Genomic DNA, 18,824 nt, shown 5'->3' on the forward strand with positions numbered 1-18,824 from the left:
GCTCCTTTACCAGGTAAGAAAACACTGGTATTCATGACAGAAATAAAAGCAAACTATTGGAAGTACTTCAGTAGGTCTGGCAGTATCTGTGAAGTATTTTCAGCATTCTCTGTTGGCTTTTAAACTTCTCATCTTTGTTATTAGCCAGGAAACCAAAGACAAAAATTTAATCAAGGATCTAGGTTATACTCGGGATGGCCTGTGTTATCTGCATTGGGACTATAGTTTGCTAAGTTTCATGCTGCCAGTTGATGGGATCTAACCATAAACATCAAACCACAATATATAGTTGTGCTTATATAGTCAATAATAAAGACAGATTGAGATTCCTATTCACTGCATTTTGTACTTTTAAACAACAGAAAGATCAAAGCTCTGCAAACCTCCTCACTCCAAACATTTAGAAGATCAAACAAAACATTTATAATGCGTCACTCATCATATTTTACTCATTATTAACAAATGTCTGGTATCTATCAAATTACCCTGGCACGCTGGCTTAATCTTACCCTTTATACTAACCTCATGAAGTCTTTGAACAAGCCGGGATGGCAAGGTTGGAGGGAAGATTAATGTGAAGGCTTGTTGCCTTAGTTGTCTCAGTGATGGTACATACCTGTCAACAGAGTGAATTAATGAGAACTACATTCCAATTTTATAGATAAACTGCAAATTCTATAATGCAAAATGTTATCGTGAAACCATGAAGAACTGCATTGTGTATTAATCTTAAAATAAATGGAAGGTTTGAACTTATATAGCACCTTTAAATTATTATTGAAGGCCAATTGCTGTGTGCACTGTGTTTAAAAAAAACAAGACAACCAATTCATATGTAGTAAGCTCCCACAGACAATGCAATACTGATCATGCTCGTGTTATTGATTGAGGGACAAATATTGGCCAGGTAACATGGGTAACCTTCCCAGTTCTTCAAAATTATGCTACAGGATCTTTAACAAAAGGGTAGAGGGAGGCTTTGGTTTAGTTCCTTTGACAATTAATTATTCTGTCAGTACTTGTGATTGAAGATTAGTTTTTGTGCACGTGTGCCAGAGTGGGATTTGAATCTGAAACATTCTGGTTGAGGCAAGCTGACTCCTGTGGTCTAGGTTCAGAGCACCAGTTGCCTTTCCTTATTTCATCTATCGGCCACTCACTGTGTACGATTGGTGACAGCAAGTTAATTAGCTAGAAGGGCATCTCAATAAGCTTGAACTTATCCTGAATGTATAGGTGGGGTCACAGGAGTAAGAACTTTGGCAAACTTGAACTCTTCTTCACCCTGATGTCTTGTGGAAATCAATTTTACTGTTATTCTCAGGTCAGATTAGCTAACAGCATAGCTGGGGAATCAGACTAGAGAGCTTCCAAGTGTAGCATCAAGCAAGACCGTCACTCACTCTCTTATGGCACGAAGGTGGAAGCACATTGGGAACGTGTGTAGGAAACAATAACAAGTCCTGCTCTCAACTACAATTGGACTGACAGAGGTACCGTATTTATAGATACACAGCTAAGTAGACATGCTACACACTGATTTCACCTATGGCACAGCCATACACCAACCCAAAGGTGCACACACCCCACCACGATCCCACTCTCTCTCAATTCCCTATATAATGGCCCCCTTTAAATCAAATGTTTGATAGCAAGATTTGCCATAAAATGAAATGTTTGCTAGTTCTCATTTTAGTCTTTTGGTTATATGATTTCAGGAAGCAGTACTCAGTAATTCAATTATTAACAGAAATACTAACTGATCATTACAGATGCAGATTATGGGCCTTTGTAAAATTCCACCATCTTTTTTCCTCCTCTTCTTTCCGCCACCTGCTGCTGCCTCATCTTCCTTTACATCTTTACGATTGACGATGTTCATGAGAGTATTTACTGCAGCCTGAAAATGAGGGGTAGGGGAGAGATTGAGATAGAGAGAACCAGGGTAGAGAAAGAGGGGTAAGGGGATAAACAATACAGACGCTTCATTCATTGAGGTGGAAAGTTTATTAGGCTATGGAATACATTGGATCAGTCTTTCAAAGAGATAACCAAGGCACGTTAGGCTAAATGGCTACCTTCTTTGCATGTATCTTTTTACAATTCTAATTTGAATGAAACTAAAGAGCTTTGACACTGTGAAGTCACCCAAAGGTAACTCTTCAGGGAAAAGGTGGAGGCTGGGTTGTGAACCTCAAGATATGGGATTTAACAGAGAGGCAGGTTTTAAACAGTATCTTAAAAATGGAGACAGAGGGAGGGGTGGAAGCTTGGAAAGGGAATTTCACATTTTTTGTTCTAATCAACCTGCTCAGTGATGTCATTACACACCATTAGAGCAGGTGGGACTTGAACCTGTGCTTCCTGGCTCAGAGATCGGGAATTTCAAAGCTTAGGGCCAAAGCAGTCAAGATATAGCCACCAGTGCTGGAGTGAAGAAGTATAGGGTATGTCAAGAAACCAGAATTTGGAGGACCTGTGGATCTGAAGATGGTTACAAGTTAAGTAGGGCTAAGGCTGTGAAGGAATTTGAACACAAGCATTGCATTTTAAAATTCATCAGAACCATGCAAGCCAGCAAAATCCTGAGGCAGACTATAAAAGGGAGGTTTCATTCCATTAAAAAAAATTGCGTAAATATTTTGCTCTCAACACAATTAGATATGGAGCAGTGTTTTACTTACTATTCTATTTAAATGAGTCTATATTTTTGATTTGAAGTCAACTCTGAAATGGTTTGTCGTTAATCAATCTCCCTAGGAAGTTACGGCAAGTGCATTTATTAGTTTCATACAAGATGAAAGGTAAATGGCTGATGTGCAGTGCTTTGGGCCCATGAGACCTGGCGAAAGTCAGGAAATGGGCAACAGCTTCACCTGAGCTCAGGTTAATGGGGTTTTTTCCATGTGTTTTCAAAATGTTTCTGCTTTTCCAGAGTTGATATTTTACACTAACATTTTTTCAGCAGACGGAAATGTTTTTCAATCCATTACTGTGTCTTCCTGATTAGACTAGTTGGCGTTATTATCCCTTTCATCCTGATTCAACTAAAAAGGCATGTTTACCTTTCAGTTTTACCTGAAGGAGTAATGACCCTTCTCTTTTCATATCATTGTTGCTTTAGATTTACAGCATTTGTAGGTTTTTGCAAATAATTAATTGCCCAAGGAAGGTATTTGCCTCTCCCACAGGAGAACAAGTGGCACCTCACAGCACTGTCACTTGACTTTTTTTCATGTTGAAGTGACTTCAATACCTGCAGGGAAGAGACGAATAAATACTGCAAAACTTGACTATTTTGGGGAACTAGTGCCTGTAGGTAAGGGATGTCAAATTGGGAGCTTACATTCATCCATGCTATTGGGCTCAAGTGTTGGAACTGTCCTGATAAAAACCTAGTCCATGCTCAACAAGATAAATGATTTAAGAAAGATAAAGGTGAGGTTCTTATCCTGCCAGTTAATCTTTTAATTGAGGGTGTGACTCCTGATTTATATTTATATCATTTCTCTGTGGCATTCATCACAGATGCTAAAAGCTCTCCCAGCTTTTTTAACTATGTGATTTCATTCAGAACATAGACTCACACTGGGAGCACCATCAATCTCATCAATGATCAGGCAATTTGGTTTCTCGTTGGCTCCAAGCACAGATTTCATCTGGGTGGCATTTTCAATCCTGGTCTTGAAGATTTCAGGGCTGCGATCATCACTAAATAGGAGTTGAACAGCATTACTCCACATTTGAACATACACAGCTACCTGTTTGATACACCACTCACCATTTTCTGGCTCTTCCCTCCCAGTGCCTCCCTTTCCCACCAGACTGACTTCTTCTCCCCTCCAGTCATAAGCACAAACAGACTCACATCAGGAGAACACCTCCTGCTGTTCATTGAAATAAACCAAAGGATCTTTAAACCCACCTTAGGGAACTGAGATGACTTTGCTTTAACTTTTCACCTGCAACTCCAACAATGCAGAGTTCCCTTTATATTGCACTGCAGTGGCTACTGAGGCGATAGGCCTGATGTCCTGAGTAGGCCTCTTACCCACGACTTGCTGATTCAAAATAATGTTGGCACCCACTGAGCTGCAGCAACCAGCTTAAAAAAAACCACACTCGTTCTTTGACATGGACATGACAGGCCAAACAGTGTCTTTCTATGCCATGGTGATTCAGTAGCTCTAATTTCTTTTGCTATTTTTCCTACATGAGGCATGACAAGTAACTGAGGAATTCAAACTAATGCATTATGCTTCACTTGCAAAACAAAATTTCCATGACTACAGCACAAATACAGTAATCGTCCTCTTGAAATGCATTAGAAGTCACCAGAAACAAGCTAGAAATTAAAGATGTTGGAAATAGATAACTGTCGACGTGCAAGACAACCCTCATTTCCTTTTACATGCAACAGAAAACTTAATATAGTAATTATAAGTTTAATTCATAATGAATTTGCAGCAGTTTGCTGAACACCACATTTGCAATTTGATGAGAAGTGACTGAAGTAAGAGCTTCCTCAACAAATTTGTGTGTTGGGTTTGCATGTGATTTTCTGAGTAGTATGTTAAATTTCATACGCTTACCTTGCATTCATTTCCACAACATTGTACCCTGCATGTGCTGCAATGACATGAGCTAGTGTTGTTTTCCCCAGACCTGGAGGGCCACTCAACAGTGCCACCTAGAGATAAGGGAAAGAATGAAGCAATAAATTTACAATCATATTGCAAGCAAAGTGACAATATAATCTGTTTCAGTATCTGTTCAATGCAAAACGGCCAGGAGTCTCCCATTTCACTTCAAATAATGCTACGAGATATGTTAAATGCACTTGAGGAGCTAATATCACATCTGAGAAGCTGGAGCCTACAGCAGTCCAGCTTGCTTTAGTCTTATTGCAGGTGTGCCTATTCAGACAACTGGAATGAAGCTTTAAAACATAACCTTGAGACTTAGAGGTAATTGTGCAACCCAGTAAAATCACAGCTGATACCTGAAGCAAAACATGAGCAGTTAGTCATTTTATTGTACACCATCAAATGTAGAGCAGCAATTTCTTCATATTGCTGTTTTAAAATTTTTGACTCTAATGATTGGGCACAGCTTTAGTAAAGAGAGGTTTAATAAAGGGGGAAAGTGATGGCTTGGTTTGGCCTTCATGTAACTACTTGGCTTGGCCTACAGGTGCCCCACAAGTAACCTGACGAAGGAGCAATGCTCTGGAAGCTTGTAATTTCAAATAAACCTGGTGTATAGTCAAATGGACTATAACCTGGTGTTGTGAGATTTTTAACTTTGCCCACCCCAGTCCAATACCGGGTACCTCCACATCATAAATGGAAAAAGGAATGCTTACATTCACAATGACAGTGAACTCTAGGTGAGTTAAGTTGATATGTTTCTTCAAATATAGAGATTATGTTCCAGTTTTTATTGAGAAGATATATTTTGAAAACTTCAAGAGATTGCGAAAACACTCCAAAATTTAAAGAAAAATCAATAATAAATCAAGATCCAACTCTGAATAGATCCTGTTTAAGTACTAATTGTATAAATAATTAAGAATAGAGACTGATGGGGTGTCTGAGAAACAGTAGGTGTATAAATAAGCAGTTTAGCAATATTGGCTTTTTATTTTTCTATCTCGGTTCCAGGCTGGGCCACCTTGTTGGAATACAGTGTCTTTAGTCCGTTGTGAGAGAACATGGATAAGGAAGTGAAAGTCCATCATTCCAATCATAGTTCAGTTGGTAGAGCTGAATTTCTTCAACATTGTTTATTGTTACTGATCAAGATCAGTACTGATCACCGTTGGTGACACGGTGGCACAGTGGTTAGCACTGCTGCCTCACAGCGCCAGAGACCCTGGTTCAATTGCCGCCTCAGGCGACTGACTGTGTGGAGTTTGCACGTTCTCCCCGTGTCTGCGTGGGTTGCCTCCGGGTGCTCCGGTTTCTTCCCACAGTCCAAAGATGCGCAGATTAGGTGAATTGGCCATGCTAAATTGCCCGTAGTGTTAGGTAAGGGGTAAATGTAGGGTTCTGGTGGGTTGCGCTTCAGCGGGTCGGTGTGGACTTGTTGGGCCAAAGGGCCTGTTTCCACACTGTAATCTAAAGATGTTCACAGATGTCACAAAAATTAGTGAGGTGGGGTGGCCTAAAATGCATGAAGATCTCAGCAGACTAGCCAGCTCAGTGGGACAGTGGCAAATGGAATTCAACCCAGCAAAGCGTGTTCTAATGCAGTTAGGAAGGGCTAACATGGCAAGGGATTACACTATCAATGTTTGGACCCTGAAAAGTACTGCAGATCAGCAGAACCTTGGTATACATACATAGAGTCCCCTGAAGTAAGCAAGTCAGTTAACTATGTTAGTTAAGAAGGATACTTATCTTTATTAGCTGAGGCACAGAAAACAAGAGCAAGGAGATTATGCAGGAACTGTATAAAAAGCTGATTAGGCCACAACTAGAGTACTACATGCAGTTCTGGTCACCGCATTGTACAATCAGAAGTCACATGACACAAGGTTATAGTCCAATATGTTTATTTAAAATCACAAGTTTTCAGAGCACTGGTCCTTCGTCAGGTGAAATGGAGGTGCACAGGTGAAGAATATATAGGTGGAGAGATAATGGCAGGATAGTTCCAGGTAATTAAATGTGTCAACTGATAAGTACAAATACTGTGAGTGGAGTATTGACAGGCTGAATAACGAGTCTTTGCAGGTGATCAAAAGTGTCAAACGGTGTGAGTGAAGTGTCAACAGCTGAATAGCAAGTGAAGGGATGACCTATGAATGGATTAATTAAGGCAGAGAGATAATTACAAACGATCACAAATAAGATGGTGCTGGAGACAAACCAAATGGCTGGAATAACATCAGCAGATACTATATTCTGTGCCTGCAAGCTCCCTCCATCTCACATGAAGCAGCATCACTCTGAAAGCTTGTGATTTTAAATAAACCTGTTGGACTATAATCTGGTGTCATATGACTTCTGACTTTGTCCACCCCAGTCCAAAGCCAGCATCTACATATCACGATCACATTACAAGGAAGTGATTACATGGGAGTTAAGCAAAAAAAGTTTACCAGGATGCTGTCAGGGCTGGAGGGTTTCAGCCGTTTTCCTTGCTGCAAAAAAGATTGAGTAGAGACTTGATAGCAGTGTATAAGATCATGTGGCACATAGAAAAAGTGCCTTCCTTTCCACTCTATTAGCAGGAGGGTCAATAAGCAATGGACATAAATTTAAGGTACGAGGTAGAAAGCTAAGAAGTCGATGGAGCAAATGTTCTTTACTTGGGGGTCTTGGGAGTTTGGAACTCACTGACTAAATCGGCAGTTGAGGAAGAAACACTTGTAACATTTAAGCAACATTTTAGATATTTGATTGCGCTTTTTGATACACTACAGAAAGCATTCTATCTGGATGCATCATGGCTTGGAATAGATTAGAGTGGTGCTGGAAAAGCACAGCAGGTCAGACAGCAACCAATGAGCAGGAAAATCATTTTTCTGTTCCTCAGATGCTGCCTGGTCTGCTGTGCTTTTCCAACAACACTCTAATCTAGACCCTGATCTCCAGCATCTACAGTCCTCACTTTCACCTCATGGTTTGGTATGGCAACTGCTCTGCCAGGACTAAAAGAAACTACATAAAGTTATGAACACATCCAGACCAGCATGCATGCCAACCTTCCATGAGTCTATTGTGAAGTTCAACTCATTGACTTTATGATTGGGCAAGTCTATCCATAATCTATTGGCCCTTTCTGTGATTAGAGCAGCAGAGATTTATGACATTGAACAACACGGCTACCCCCACATGGCCTCTCAATAGAGGGGATGGAGAGATACTGATACCTGTGCAATAAAAACCCACAACAACATAGCATTTTTCACAACATCAGTAATGTCCGAAGGTGCTTTATAGTTAACAAATTACTGTGAAGTGAATTTACTGCTGTAGCTTACCTACTTTCCTTTAATGCATTTAAGATTTTAAGGATGTGACTGCACTGGAGGGGGTGCAAAGGAGAATCACCAGAATGTTTCCTGGTATGTAGCAGTCTAGCTACCGAGAGAGACTGGATAAGCTTGGGTTGTTTTCTTTAGAACAGTGACGGCTGTATGAGGAACCTGATTATGGTGTTTAAAATTATGAGAGGCATAGAGAGGGTTGCTGTTTTGCAGCTGTTCCTTTAGGTTCAATATGAGGCAGCATAATTTTAAGGTTGGAGGTTCACAGGGGATTTGAGGAAATATTTGAGGTCAACCAGAAGCTGGTGTAAATCTGGAATGCATCACCTAGGAGAGCAACAGAGCAGGAAACCTCACAATCTTTAAAAAGTACTTGATTCAGCACCTAAAGTGTCATAACATTCACGGCCATGGGCAAAATGATGGAAACTGGGATTAGTATAGATAAATCAGGACAGACTTGATAGGCTGAAGGGCCTTTTCTGTTATGTAGGACACTATGACTAAGATTATGGGCCAGTTCAATGGAATGCAAAGCCCCTTATAAATAATCAACTGATATAATTAACCTCGCAGTTGCTCTGAATCTCTTTATGGTCACCTTCACCACAGCTACTGAAAGGACTTGCTTTAGTACCCAGTTACCTTGTATTTTGGTCTGCTGTGTGCATCGAGTTCTGCATCTAGGATCTCTTCAGTAATTTGTGTCTTGCTCTTCCACTTGTTCTGCTGCAGCTGCTGGGACTGTTTGAAGGACGAGTGTTTTTCTACCAGCTGCTTGCTTTTCTTTACGGGTTTCTCCTGGCCAAAGACTACTGTGTCCCACATTTTCAACCACTTCAGGAGGCAGCGATTCGTGTACTGAAACGAGAAGCAGCCCTTAGAACCCACATGGGCAAGCTGACATACAGATTATACACAACACATAAATATCCTTTCAATACTGGAGTGATTTCATTGATCAAGTTTAAAATTGATCGAGAATTGCTTTATTATTTGTTAGAATATATATAATAGGTGTAACTGATATAATATTGTGCATATCAAAACAATAATCACTTTGTAAATGATGCAGTTACATTCTAGCTCTCATAAAAGGCATTCGCCAACATATGATAGCTAAAAATGAACTTTTAAAGTCAAGTACACCAATGCCTCTACTTCCTCAGAAGGCTAAGGACATTTAGAACGTCCACAATGACTGTTACCAAGTTTTACAGAAATAGCATAGAAAGCATCTTACCTGATGCACCACAGTATGGAATGGCCGCAAGAAATTACAGAGACTTGGGAATGCAGCCTAGTAAGTCATGAAAACCAGCGTTCCAATCATTGATTCCATTTAAACATCCCACTATCTCAGGTAAGCAGCCAACATTATCAAAGACCCCTCCCACCCCTGTCTTCCAGCCTCTTCTATCAGGCAGAAAATACAAGAGTTTGAAAACATGTACCAACAAATTTAACAACGCCTTCTTCCTTATAATAAGACTTATGAGTGGACTTCTCATACTAGAGTTGATCTTTTCTGCACCTTCGCTGTACCTGTAACACTATATTCTGCATTCTGTTCTATTACACCAAGGTACTTATGTATGATTTGACTTGACAGCACACAAAACAATATGTTTCACTGTATCTCAGTACATGCCAATAACAAATCAAAACAAAATTAAAAAATGAACTATCGTAATAGCATTGCAAGGCAGTTGAAACAAAATCTCAGGAAAAAAAAAAACAAGGTTATTACAATGCTGCCAATAAAGACTGGCCAAGGTACAAAAGTTAGCAAACCATGGTGATAACCATTGTCAGGATTGGCGAGAAGAGAAATTGAATTTCCGATGAAGCTGTCTGCTTCCCTTTTGAAGTAGAGGGCGCAGTCAATCTTTTAATAGTATTTCCATTTAAATGATTACATTAAAGTTTGGCTCATGTCATACTTTTTAACAGTGTCCGAAACATTACACATGCTCTTAGGAATGTTACGTTGTCCAGGCTGACATTTCAATTTGCAGATATTTTGAGAGAGATGGTGATGCTGATCTTTATAAAATCAACGATCAACACAGCTGTTCGAAAGGTGAAACATGATTCCTAAATCTTGCAGCTATTCCACACTGAGGTGCATTGGGTAGGATGCTTTCTATGGTGCAATCTGTAAAACTTGGTAACAGTCATTATGGGCGTTCTGAATGTTCTTAACCTTCTGAGGAAGTAGAGGCATTGGTGCACTTTCTTGACTTTAAAAGTTCATTTTTAGATATCATATGTTGGCGAAAGTCTTTTATGAGAGCTAGAATGTAACTGCATCATTTGTAAAGTGAATATTGATTTAATGTGTGCAATATTATATCAGTTATATGTACAACGTTTCCACCAATAGGATAATACATATCAGCATTCTTTTTCACATGTTAATTCAGAAAAATCATCGCTTGTACACTTGCAAGGTCACGTAGGACACCAATGAAGAAAGTTGCCTAATTCAAGTCACACCTTACATTGCAGTGGTTGAAAGTTCACCATCAAAAAATATATTTTTGCTGATTCCTGTTGGGGATGTTGAAAATGTAAAAAGCTCTGCCCTTAGTTTTAACTAATCTGAACTTCAATCTCCATTGACACTGCAGTAAAGTACTCCTGATTAAACAAAAGATGCTTGCATTGTCCTACATAGTTGCGGTCAGCCATAGTTCAGTCAGTAACACTTGCCTTCAAATTAACAAATTGTGGTTCAAGTCTCATTTCAGAGATTCAAATACATAATCTAGGTTGATGTTGCAGTCAATACTCAAGATTTGCTGCACTATAAAAGGTTCTGTTTTTTAAGCGAGATGCTAAACTGAGTCTCTGCCTGCTCTTTTAGATGGACAAAAAACAATCCCATAGCACTATTTTGAAGAAGAACTGCAGAGTTCTCTTCACTGTCCTAGAGGCAAAGAATGATCCTGCACAGAAACAGGCTATTCAACTTCATTTTTGATTAGATTAGATTAGATTCCCTACAGTGTGGAAACAGGCCCTTCGGCACAACAAGTCCACACTGAACCCAGTCCCATTTCCCTCTGACTAATGCACCTATCACTATGGGCAATTTAGCATGGCCAATTCACCTGACCTGCACATCTTTAGACTGTGGGAGGAAACCCACGCAGACACGGGGAGAATGTGCAAACTCCACACAGACAGTACTACAAGGTTGGAATCGAACCTGGGACCCTGGTGCTGTGAGACAGCAGCGCTAACCACTGAGCCACCATGAAACATTTTGCCTGTGAAACATCTATTTAGTTGTCCCAACAGTATGGATGATATTGATCTCGGAATCAACATCATAAAAACAGATTATCTGGTTATTACACATACTGATATATGTAATTGATTGCTGCACTTCCTATATTACAATACTAACTACATTTCAACTACATCACCGGATGCAAAAGACCTTCAGGTCATCATGAGGACTCCCTAACTTCTCTTCAAAATGATCAACTAAAATGAACAGCTGGTCTTCAATTTTCCTGCCTTTGCTCCAAAGATCTGACTGAACTTCCTCAGACAAATACTGACTGATATTGTTGGTTTCTCTATATCATCTAGTATTGCCCCTCCTTCCTTGAAGATAAAATCATGACGTCTGCTGAACTTCAACTTCCTTCTTTAATTTTCTTCAACTGCTAGCTGATCTCCACCCTTCCTATCAAATTCTTGTAACATTATGTTAGACAAGTAACACACCCCAAGTATGTTACACATCCCTAGGTCCTTCCTTGGGGAGATTTTGGCTAGGATGCTCTTCATAGTATTGGTACAGACATAATGCTCTTGGGGGAGGTTTAAACTAACTCTGCAGGGGCATGCTGCGCTGTATTCTTCTATGTTCTATAATGGGCTGAATGGCCTATTCCTGTATTGTAGGGATTCCATGATTCTATGAAACATGTCACTGGACCAGTAATCCAGAACCCCAGGGGACATGAGTTTGAATCACACCTTGGCTAATAATTTGAACTCAACTAAAGAATCTGGAATACAAAATTAGTCTAATAGTACCGTCCATTGTTATAAAAACTCACAAATGTTCTTTTGCAAAGGAAATTTGTCATCCTTGCCTGGTCAGGCCTACATATTATTCCAGATCCTACTGCAAGGTTGAGTTCTAACTGTTTTTTTGAGCAATTAGGGATGAATAAAACATGTCCAAGTCAGGAACCCACATCCCACAAACAAATAAAGTAAAGCTCACATGTTCTGGCAGACTTCAAAGATCTGTTTCACATTTTCAAATTCCTCTCTTCACCCAACCTCATATTTTCATAGAAAGAACATAGAATTGTTTAGCTCAGATTTAATTTAACAGAATTGCTTTATTGTGCAACAAGAAAACCTGATGAGAATTTTGACAAATTACTTACATCATCACTGAGCAGTTGGGTATACTGTCTGGGAGTGAATCTATCAACCCAGAGGGTGCTGGAGCTACATTCTTCACATTCATCGCCAATTTCATCCGCAGCCTCTCCTTCCTGTTTCTCAACTACTCCAAACTCCTCATCAATCTGGCTTTAAAAGGAAAGCAAAGCAACATGTAGTAAACAAGACTGCTTATCCAACATCCAGTAGTGGAAGACAGAAACTTCTACCAATTAAATACTAGGAAGACTGAAGCTATCGTTTTTGGTGCTTGCTGAAAATTCTGTTCCCTAGTTACCAACTCCATTCTTCTCATTAGCAACAGTCTGACATGAATCCAGTCTGTTTGCAACCTTACTTGTCACATTGGAGCATTTACTCAACACTGGAGTTGAGCATCCTGCTTTATAATCGTGCCACCCACCAATTTCCACCTCCACAATATCACTTGATTTTGCTCGACTCAGCTCGTCTGCTACTGAAACCCGAATTCATGCATTTGTTATTTTTGTTATGGACCAGACCAAAATATATTAAGGAGATTGCCTAACCCCAAAATGTTCTTATTTTAAAGAGAAGTGCAAGGTGTCGCATTCCAGGTGCAATTCAATTGGTCAAACTACCCAAAGCAAAAAACACTCCATTTTTACACTACAGTTAAAATACAGACCGAATAATAATAAAAGAACTGGCTTAACTGTAACTCTATCGAAATGCTTTACAAAATAATATATATTAACTATTACTAATTAACTGTTCCAATATTGTAACATCCCACACACACCCTTGAAAAAGGCAAATTCAGTAAAATAGATTGTCTCACATGCAATTCTAGCAGCAGGAAGGGAACCTTAGATTTTAGCTGTAACGGAGAGAGGAATAAGAGCTTCCACATCCAGCTTCAAACTCCCAGCAACTGCAGAAAGCTAAAACTAAAAATCCTGGTTCTGTGGGAGCTTGACCCCACTCATTTAGGTTGCTTCTATTGTTCCACCCTAAAAAAAGCTCAAGGTCTCACAAGCTGTTTACCGTATTGCTTTGGAATACACGGTTTGGCACCTCTGTCACACCTTTCCTCATAATAAAAATATGACAAAATACACCTCTCAAAACCATCATATTGTCACACTTCTACACTCCTGCCTGGCCTCACATTTTGTACTCTTCAGAAATCGGAGGACAAAGTAAAGTCTGCCTCCTCTGGCCTATCTTACAGCAAGGCCAACTCCCCTGTAACCTCTGTGCGTTCTAACCTACATTGGCTTTCAGTGAAGCTATGGCCTTGTCCTATCCTCGCTCTGTAATTGCCAACCTCACAACTCTCCAAGATATCTGTCCTCTTCTAGTCTTGGCCTTGTGCGCATTCACAATCATAATGCCTCCATCACTGGCGCTGTGCTTCATTGTCTAGCACAAGAATTCTTTCCCTATACCTCTCCACATCTCTACCTCACTCTCCCCTTTTAAGCACATTTCTTAGTACCTGCAGGTTTACTCAAGTTTTTGGTCAACTGATTTAATGTCTCATATGGTTTGGTATCATCCTTCATTATGGTGAAGCACCCTGGGATGTATCATTATATTAAAAGATACTATATAAATGCAAGTTTCTGTTCTGAAAGGAAAAGAGGGAGAAAAAAAAATCTTAAAATCAGCAATATGAAAACTGGTTCATAGTCCTCAACTATTTAATTTATAACTGCATTCTGTTCAAGAAAGCTTTTGGTGAAGCATAGAACTGGAACTAACTTCTACGGATTTTAATTTGCAGAATTTTGCATTATTTAGAACACACCTCTCAAACAAACATGAGTGGCTATTGCCTGTATTTTTAGTGAGGGTGCAAGTGATCCCCAGTTAAGGCTCACCATCTGCACACAGGTAAATAACATCAATGTACTCTTAACATATGTATAAAGCTGTTCCATTTTGATTCATTATGTCTCTCAGAATTCAGGATTGAATTTCATTGCTGAATCAAACTCTGCTTTTCCATTGCATAGAATGCATTGCTCAACCTATTCATGGGCTATATTGCAAAGTTGAATCCATGTAAACACACTTGAGGTACTGAATGCCATCCAGAATTTCCCAATTACTATGACCTATCCTGATGTGGAGATGGAGGATAAATGATAGTGTATTTTGTTTATTGGAAGTTTCCAATACAAGAAAAGTCATTTTATGTTGTTGCAGGACAGTAACCAACAATTTGCAGTTTTTGCTTTAATCTCAAAATTTTAGTGTTTTGCTCTTGATAAAAGCATATACCTCAAAGTTGGGTTATTAAATTTAGCTGCCTGGAGTTGCAGTCTCCAGACTTACCTATTCAGCATTTCACTCAACCTCTGGGATTCTTCCAACACCAGCCTGCGATTCTATACAAACACACAGAATGGTAAGGAAATGTTTCAAAGAAACAAGTGCTAAAAGAAATACTCATATAGAAATAATGTCAAGTGAAGGCCCATTATCAAACTTAGAGTTAAATACAGTGATAGGAGGGGTGGAAAGAAGGACAGAGAGAGACAAGAGAGAGAGACAAGAGAGAGAGAGGGGGAAGGGGAGGGGGAGGACAGAGACAGACAAAAAGAGAAAGAGAGACAGACAGAGCTGCAGGGAGAACATGTTCAGGGAAATCAATGCACAGATAAAGATAAACAATAGGGGGAGGGCAATGGGGCAACTCAAGAGGAAAGTGAAGAGCATTCAAAGGAGAATGGAGAAAGTTAAAAACAGGAAAAGGTAGAGATGAAGAAGAATAGGTGAGAGAAGTGGCTGTAGCAGGGTAGATGTTGGGGAACTCAAACTGAGTGTCAGCCTGGATGCTTCACCCAATGACTAACATGCAAATAAAGATTTTTGATGAAACCAAATGGTCAATTACTTTGGAGCACAAATTGCATTATGATTGATAATAATCACATCAAGTTCAACATTACATAATGTGGGAAAAGCTGCAGCAAACAGCTGTGACGGCAGCCAGTGCCCTTGGTAAGAAAACATCAACATGAGGCAACTGGGTTCCACAACTGTTTCAGCAAACGTATAATAGTGTTACCTACAGACTAAACACATACAGAGGAACCTCAACTATCGGAAGGACACGGGTTAGGAGTATTTTGTTCGGTTAATCGAATTCCGGATAACATTGTTTAGCCAAGCATCAGGACCTTGTGATCTTGCCAGATAATCGAATGCTGGATAATTGAGGTTCCTCTGTACAGCTCAAAACTTCCAAATGCTTACCATGGAGATCAACTGACATTGGAGCAGTACACACACACACACACACATATATCTCAAACATATAATGCATTTACACTTTTCACTTCACTGTAAAATATTTGATGCAGAATAAATGTGGAATGCAAGTTGACTTTTTTTTTAAACTTTTTTTACATGCTGGGACTTACATTCTTCTAGGCTATCTTTCGAAGAAATTATTGGGAACTAGCACAATTGCAGAAATAAACCTTGAAAAAGAATGTGTTTCTGGAAAGATTTGGCAATGGTCAGGCAAAAATCTACATTGATATAGCCTCTTTAACATAGGAAGACATCACAGAGACAGAAATTGACATTAAGTCAAAGGAGAAGATATTAGGAGCAATGGACAAAAGCTTGAGCAATTAATGGTCGGTGCATTTTAAAAGGAAGTCTTCAAGAAACAGCAGTGGTTGGTGGAGCTGTTGGTAAGTACTTCAGGTTTCATACATCTAAAGGCCATGCAAAGGGTTGTGAATTTTTTTAATTTCAAAAATATATTTTATTCATAAAATTATTTTGATATCTATACAATTGGTGATGCCATACACACGTATACATTCCATTTCTTTACATACAGAGATCGGAATTAATCATTCGTACGTACAAGTCAGTACATTGACTATCCAGATATTTTGCTGAGGCGTCAGCGGAGCCCAACTATTGGGTGGGCCCCCTGTTTTCCTAGACAGGCAGACCTTACATGGTGGTCTTTCCCCACCGCGCCTTGGCGGCAGCTGCCAAGCTTCAGCGCGTCCCTCAACACGTAGTCCTGGACCTTGGAATGCGCCAGTCTGCAACACTCAGTCGGGGTCAACTCCTTCAGCTGGAAGATCAACAGGTTTCAGACAGACCAAAGAGTGTCCTTCACAGAGTTGATGATCCTCCAGGCACAGTTGATGTTCGTCTTAGTGTGCGGCCCAGGGAACAGACCATAGTACACGGAGTCCTGCACCATGGAGCTGCTCGGGACGAACCTCGACAAGCATCACTGCATTTTTCTCTAGACTTCCTTTGCGCAGGCACATTCCAGGTGGTGTGTGAGAGTCTTGACCCCTCCGCAGCCGCTTCGAGGGCAGCGCGTGGTGCGGTGCGGCAGAGAGTTCGGGCGTGCATAAAGGATCTCACCGGCAGAGCCCTTTTCACCACCAGCCGAGCAATGTCTTGCTGCTTGTTTGAAAGTTCTGGCGATGAGGCATTCTGCCAAATGACTTTGACAGACTGCCCAGGGAACTGCTCAATAGGATCCGCCCTCTCCTTTTCCCGAAGGGTCTCAAGGATACTACGTGCTGACCACCTCCGATTGGACTTGTGGTCAAAGGTGTTTTTCTTCATAAATTTCTCCACGAAGGACAGGTGATACGGAACGGTTCAACTACTTGGAATGGTCTGTGGCAGCAAGGCCAGGTCCATCCTTCGCAACACTGGGGACAGGTAGAACCTCAGTACAGTGACTCTTCGTGTTTGCGTACCGGGGATCCACGCACAGCTTGATGCAGCCACACACAAAGGTGGCCATCAGGGTGAGGGTGGCATTGGGCGTGTTTTTTCCACCATTGCCCAGATATTTATACATTGTGTCCCTTCCGACCCGGTCCATCTTTGATCTCCATGTGAAGTGGAAGATGGCCCGGGTGACTGCGGCAGCACAGGTTCTGGGAGTAGGCCAGACCTGTGCCACATACAACAGCAATGACAGTGCCTCACACCTGATGACCAGGTTTTTACCCACGATGGAGAGCAACCGCTGCTCCCCTAGTTTCTACCTCACTTTCCTGATCCGCTCCTCCCAGGTCTTGGCGCACACCCCAGCCCCTCCGAACCAAATACCCAGCACTTTCAGGTGGTCAGTCCTGACAGTGAAGGGGATCGAGGATTGGTCAGCCCAGTTCCTGAAGATCATGGCCTCGCTCTTGCCTCGGTTCACCTTGGCCCCTGGGACCCGTTTGACCTGGTCACATATGCACATGAGTCTGTGCATGGACAGCGGATCAGAGCAGAAAATGGCGACGTCATCCATGTACAGGGAGGCCTTGACCTGTAGGCCCCTGCTGCCAGGAATAATCACCCCTCTCAGGCTCGCATCCTTCCTGATGGGCTCGGCAAATGGTTCTATGTGGCACACAAACAAGGCAGGAGAGAGAGGGCAGCCCTACATGACTCCAGATCTGACTCCCACCCATTGATTGTGACTGCACTGAAAATGTTGGTGCAGAGCAGTCTGATCCAATTGCAGATTCCCTCCCTAAAGCCCATTTTGGAGAGAACATCCCTCATATTTGTATGCAATATCCAGTCAAAGGCTTTCTCTCCTGGTCCAGGGTGATGAGGCAGGTGTCCAGCCCCACTGTCCTGCACGTAGGCAATCTCCTCTTGCAACATGTTTGAGGTGAGGGATGCCATGGACGTCCCTGCTGAAAACACTTGCAGGAAGTGCACCCATCTCCAGCTCCTCCAAGACCGCGTTAGGGAACTGGAGCTGGAGTTGGATGAACTTAGGATCATTCGGGAGGCAGAGGGGGTCATAGATCGGAGCTTTAGGGAAGTAGTAACTCCAAAGATGGCAGCTAGATGGGCGACAGTGAGGGGGACTGGGAGGAAGCAGCCAGTGCAGGGACCCCCTGCGGCCGTTCCCCTCAAGAACAAGTATACCGTTTTGGAGACTTGTGGGGGGGACGACTTACCAGGGGTACGTAACGGGGCTCAGGCCTCTGGCACGGAGCCTGTCCCCGTTACTCAGAAGGGAAGGGTGGAGAAGAGCAGAGCAATAGTAATTGGGGACTCAATAGTTCGGGGCACAGATAGGCGGTTTTGTGGGAACGAGAGAGAAGAGACTCACGTTTGGTATGTTGCATCCCAGGTGCAAGGGTACGTGACTTCTCTGATCGTGTTTTCCGGGTCCTTAAGGGGGAGGGGGAGCAGCCCGAAGTCGTGGTCCACATTGGCACCAATGACATAGGTAGGAGGAGCGCTGAGGATGTTAGACAGGCTTTCAGGGAGCTAGGTTGGAAGCTCAGAGTTAGAACGAACAGAGTTGTTGTCTCTGGTTTGTTACCCGTGCCACGTGATAGAGAGTCGAGGAATAGGGAAAGAGAACAGTTAAATGCGTGGCTACAGGGATGGTGCAGGAGGGAGGGATTCCAGT

The 18,824-nt window shown here is 41.5% G+C and overlaps 1 protein-coding gene across 2 annotated transcripts in view; it reads right to left on the reverse strand.

The window, feature by feature from the left end:
- chtf18 (CTF18, chromosome transmission fidelity factor 18 homolog (S. cerevisiae)) overlaps positions 1-18,824 on the reverse strand; it is a 110,545-nt gene that overhangs the window by 69,946 nt on the left and 21,775 nt on the right. For both annotated transcript variants that reach the window (XM_043711297.1, XM_043711298.1), the window contains exons 6-12: positions 14,738-14,790; positions 12,415-12,562; positions 8,642-8,857; positions 4,593-4,690; positions 3,588-3,711; positions 1,761-1,900; positions 523-616 (exon numbers count right to left, since the gene is read on the reverse strand). In XM_043711297.1, the coding sequence (XP_043567232.1) occupies positions 523-616; positions 1,761-1,900; positions 3,588-3,711; positions 4,593-4,690; positions 8,642-8,857; positions 12,415-12,562; positions 14,738-14,790 (873 nt within the window). The remainder of the gene's footprint in view (positions 1-522; positions 617-1,760; positions 1,901-3,587; positions 3,712-4,592; positions 4,691-8,641; positions 8,858-12,414; positions 12,563-14,737; positions 14,791-18,824) is intronic.

The sequence above is a fragment of the Chiloscyllium plagiosum genome, chromosome 21, assembly GCF_004010195.1.
Source record: "Chiloscyllium plagiosum isolate BGI_BamShark_2017 chromosome 21, ASM401019v2, whole genome shotgun sequence".
Taxonomy (NCBI): Eukaryota; Metazoa; Chordata; class Chondrichthyes; order Orectolobiformes; family Hemiscylliidae; genus Chiloscyllium; species Chiloscyllium plagiosum.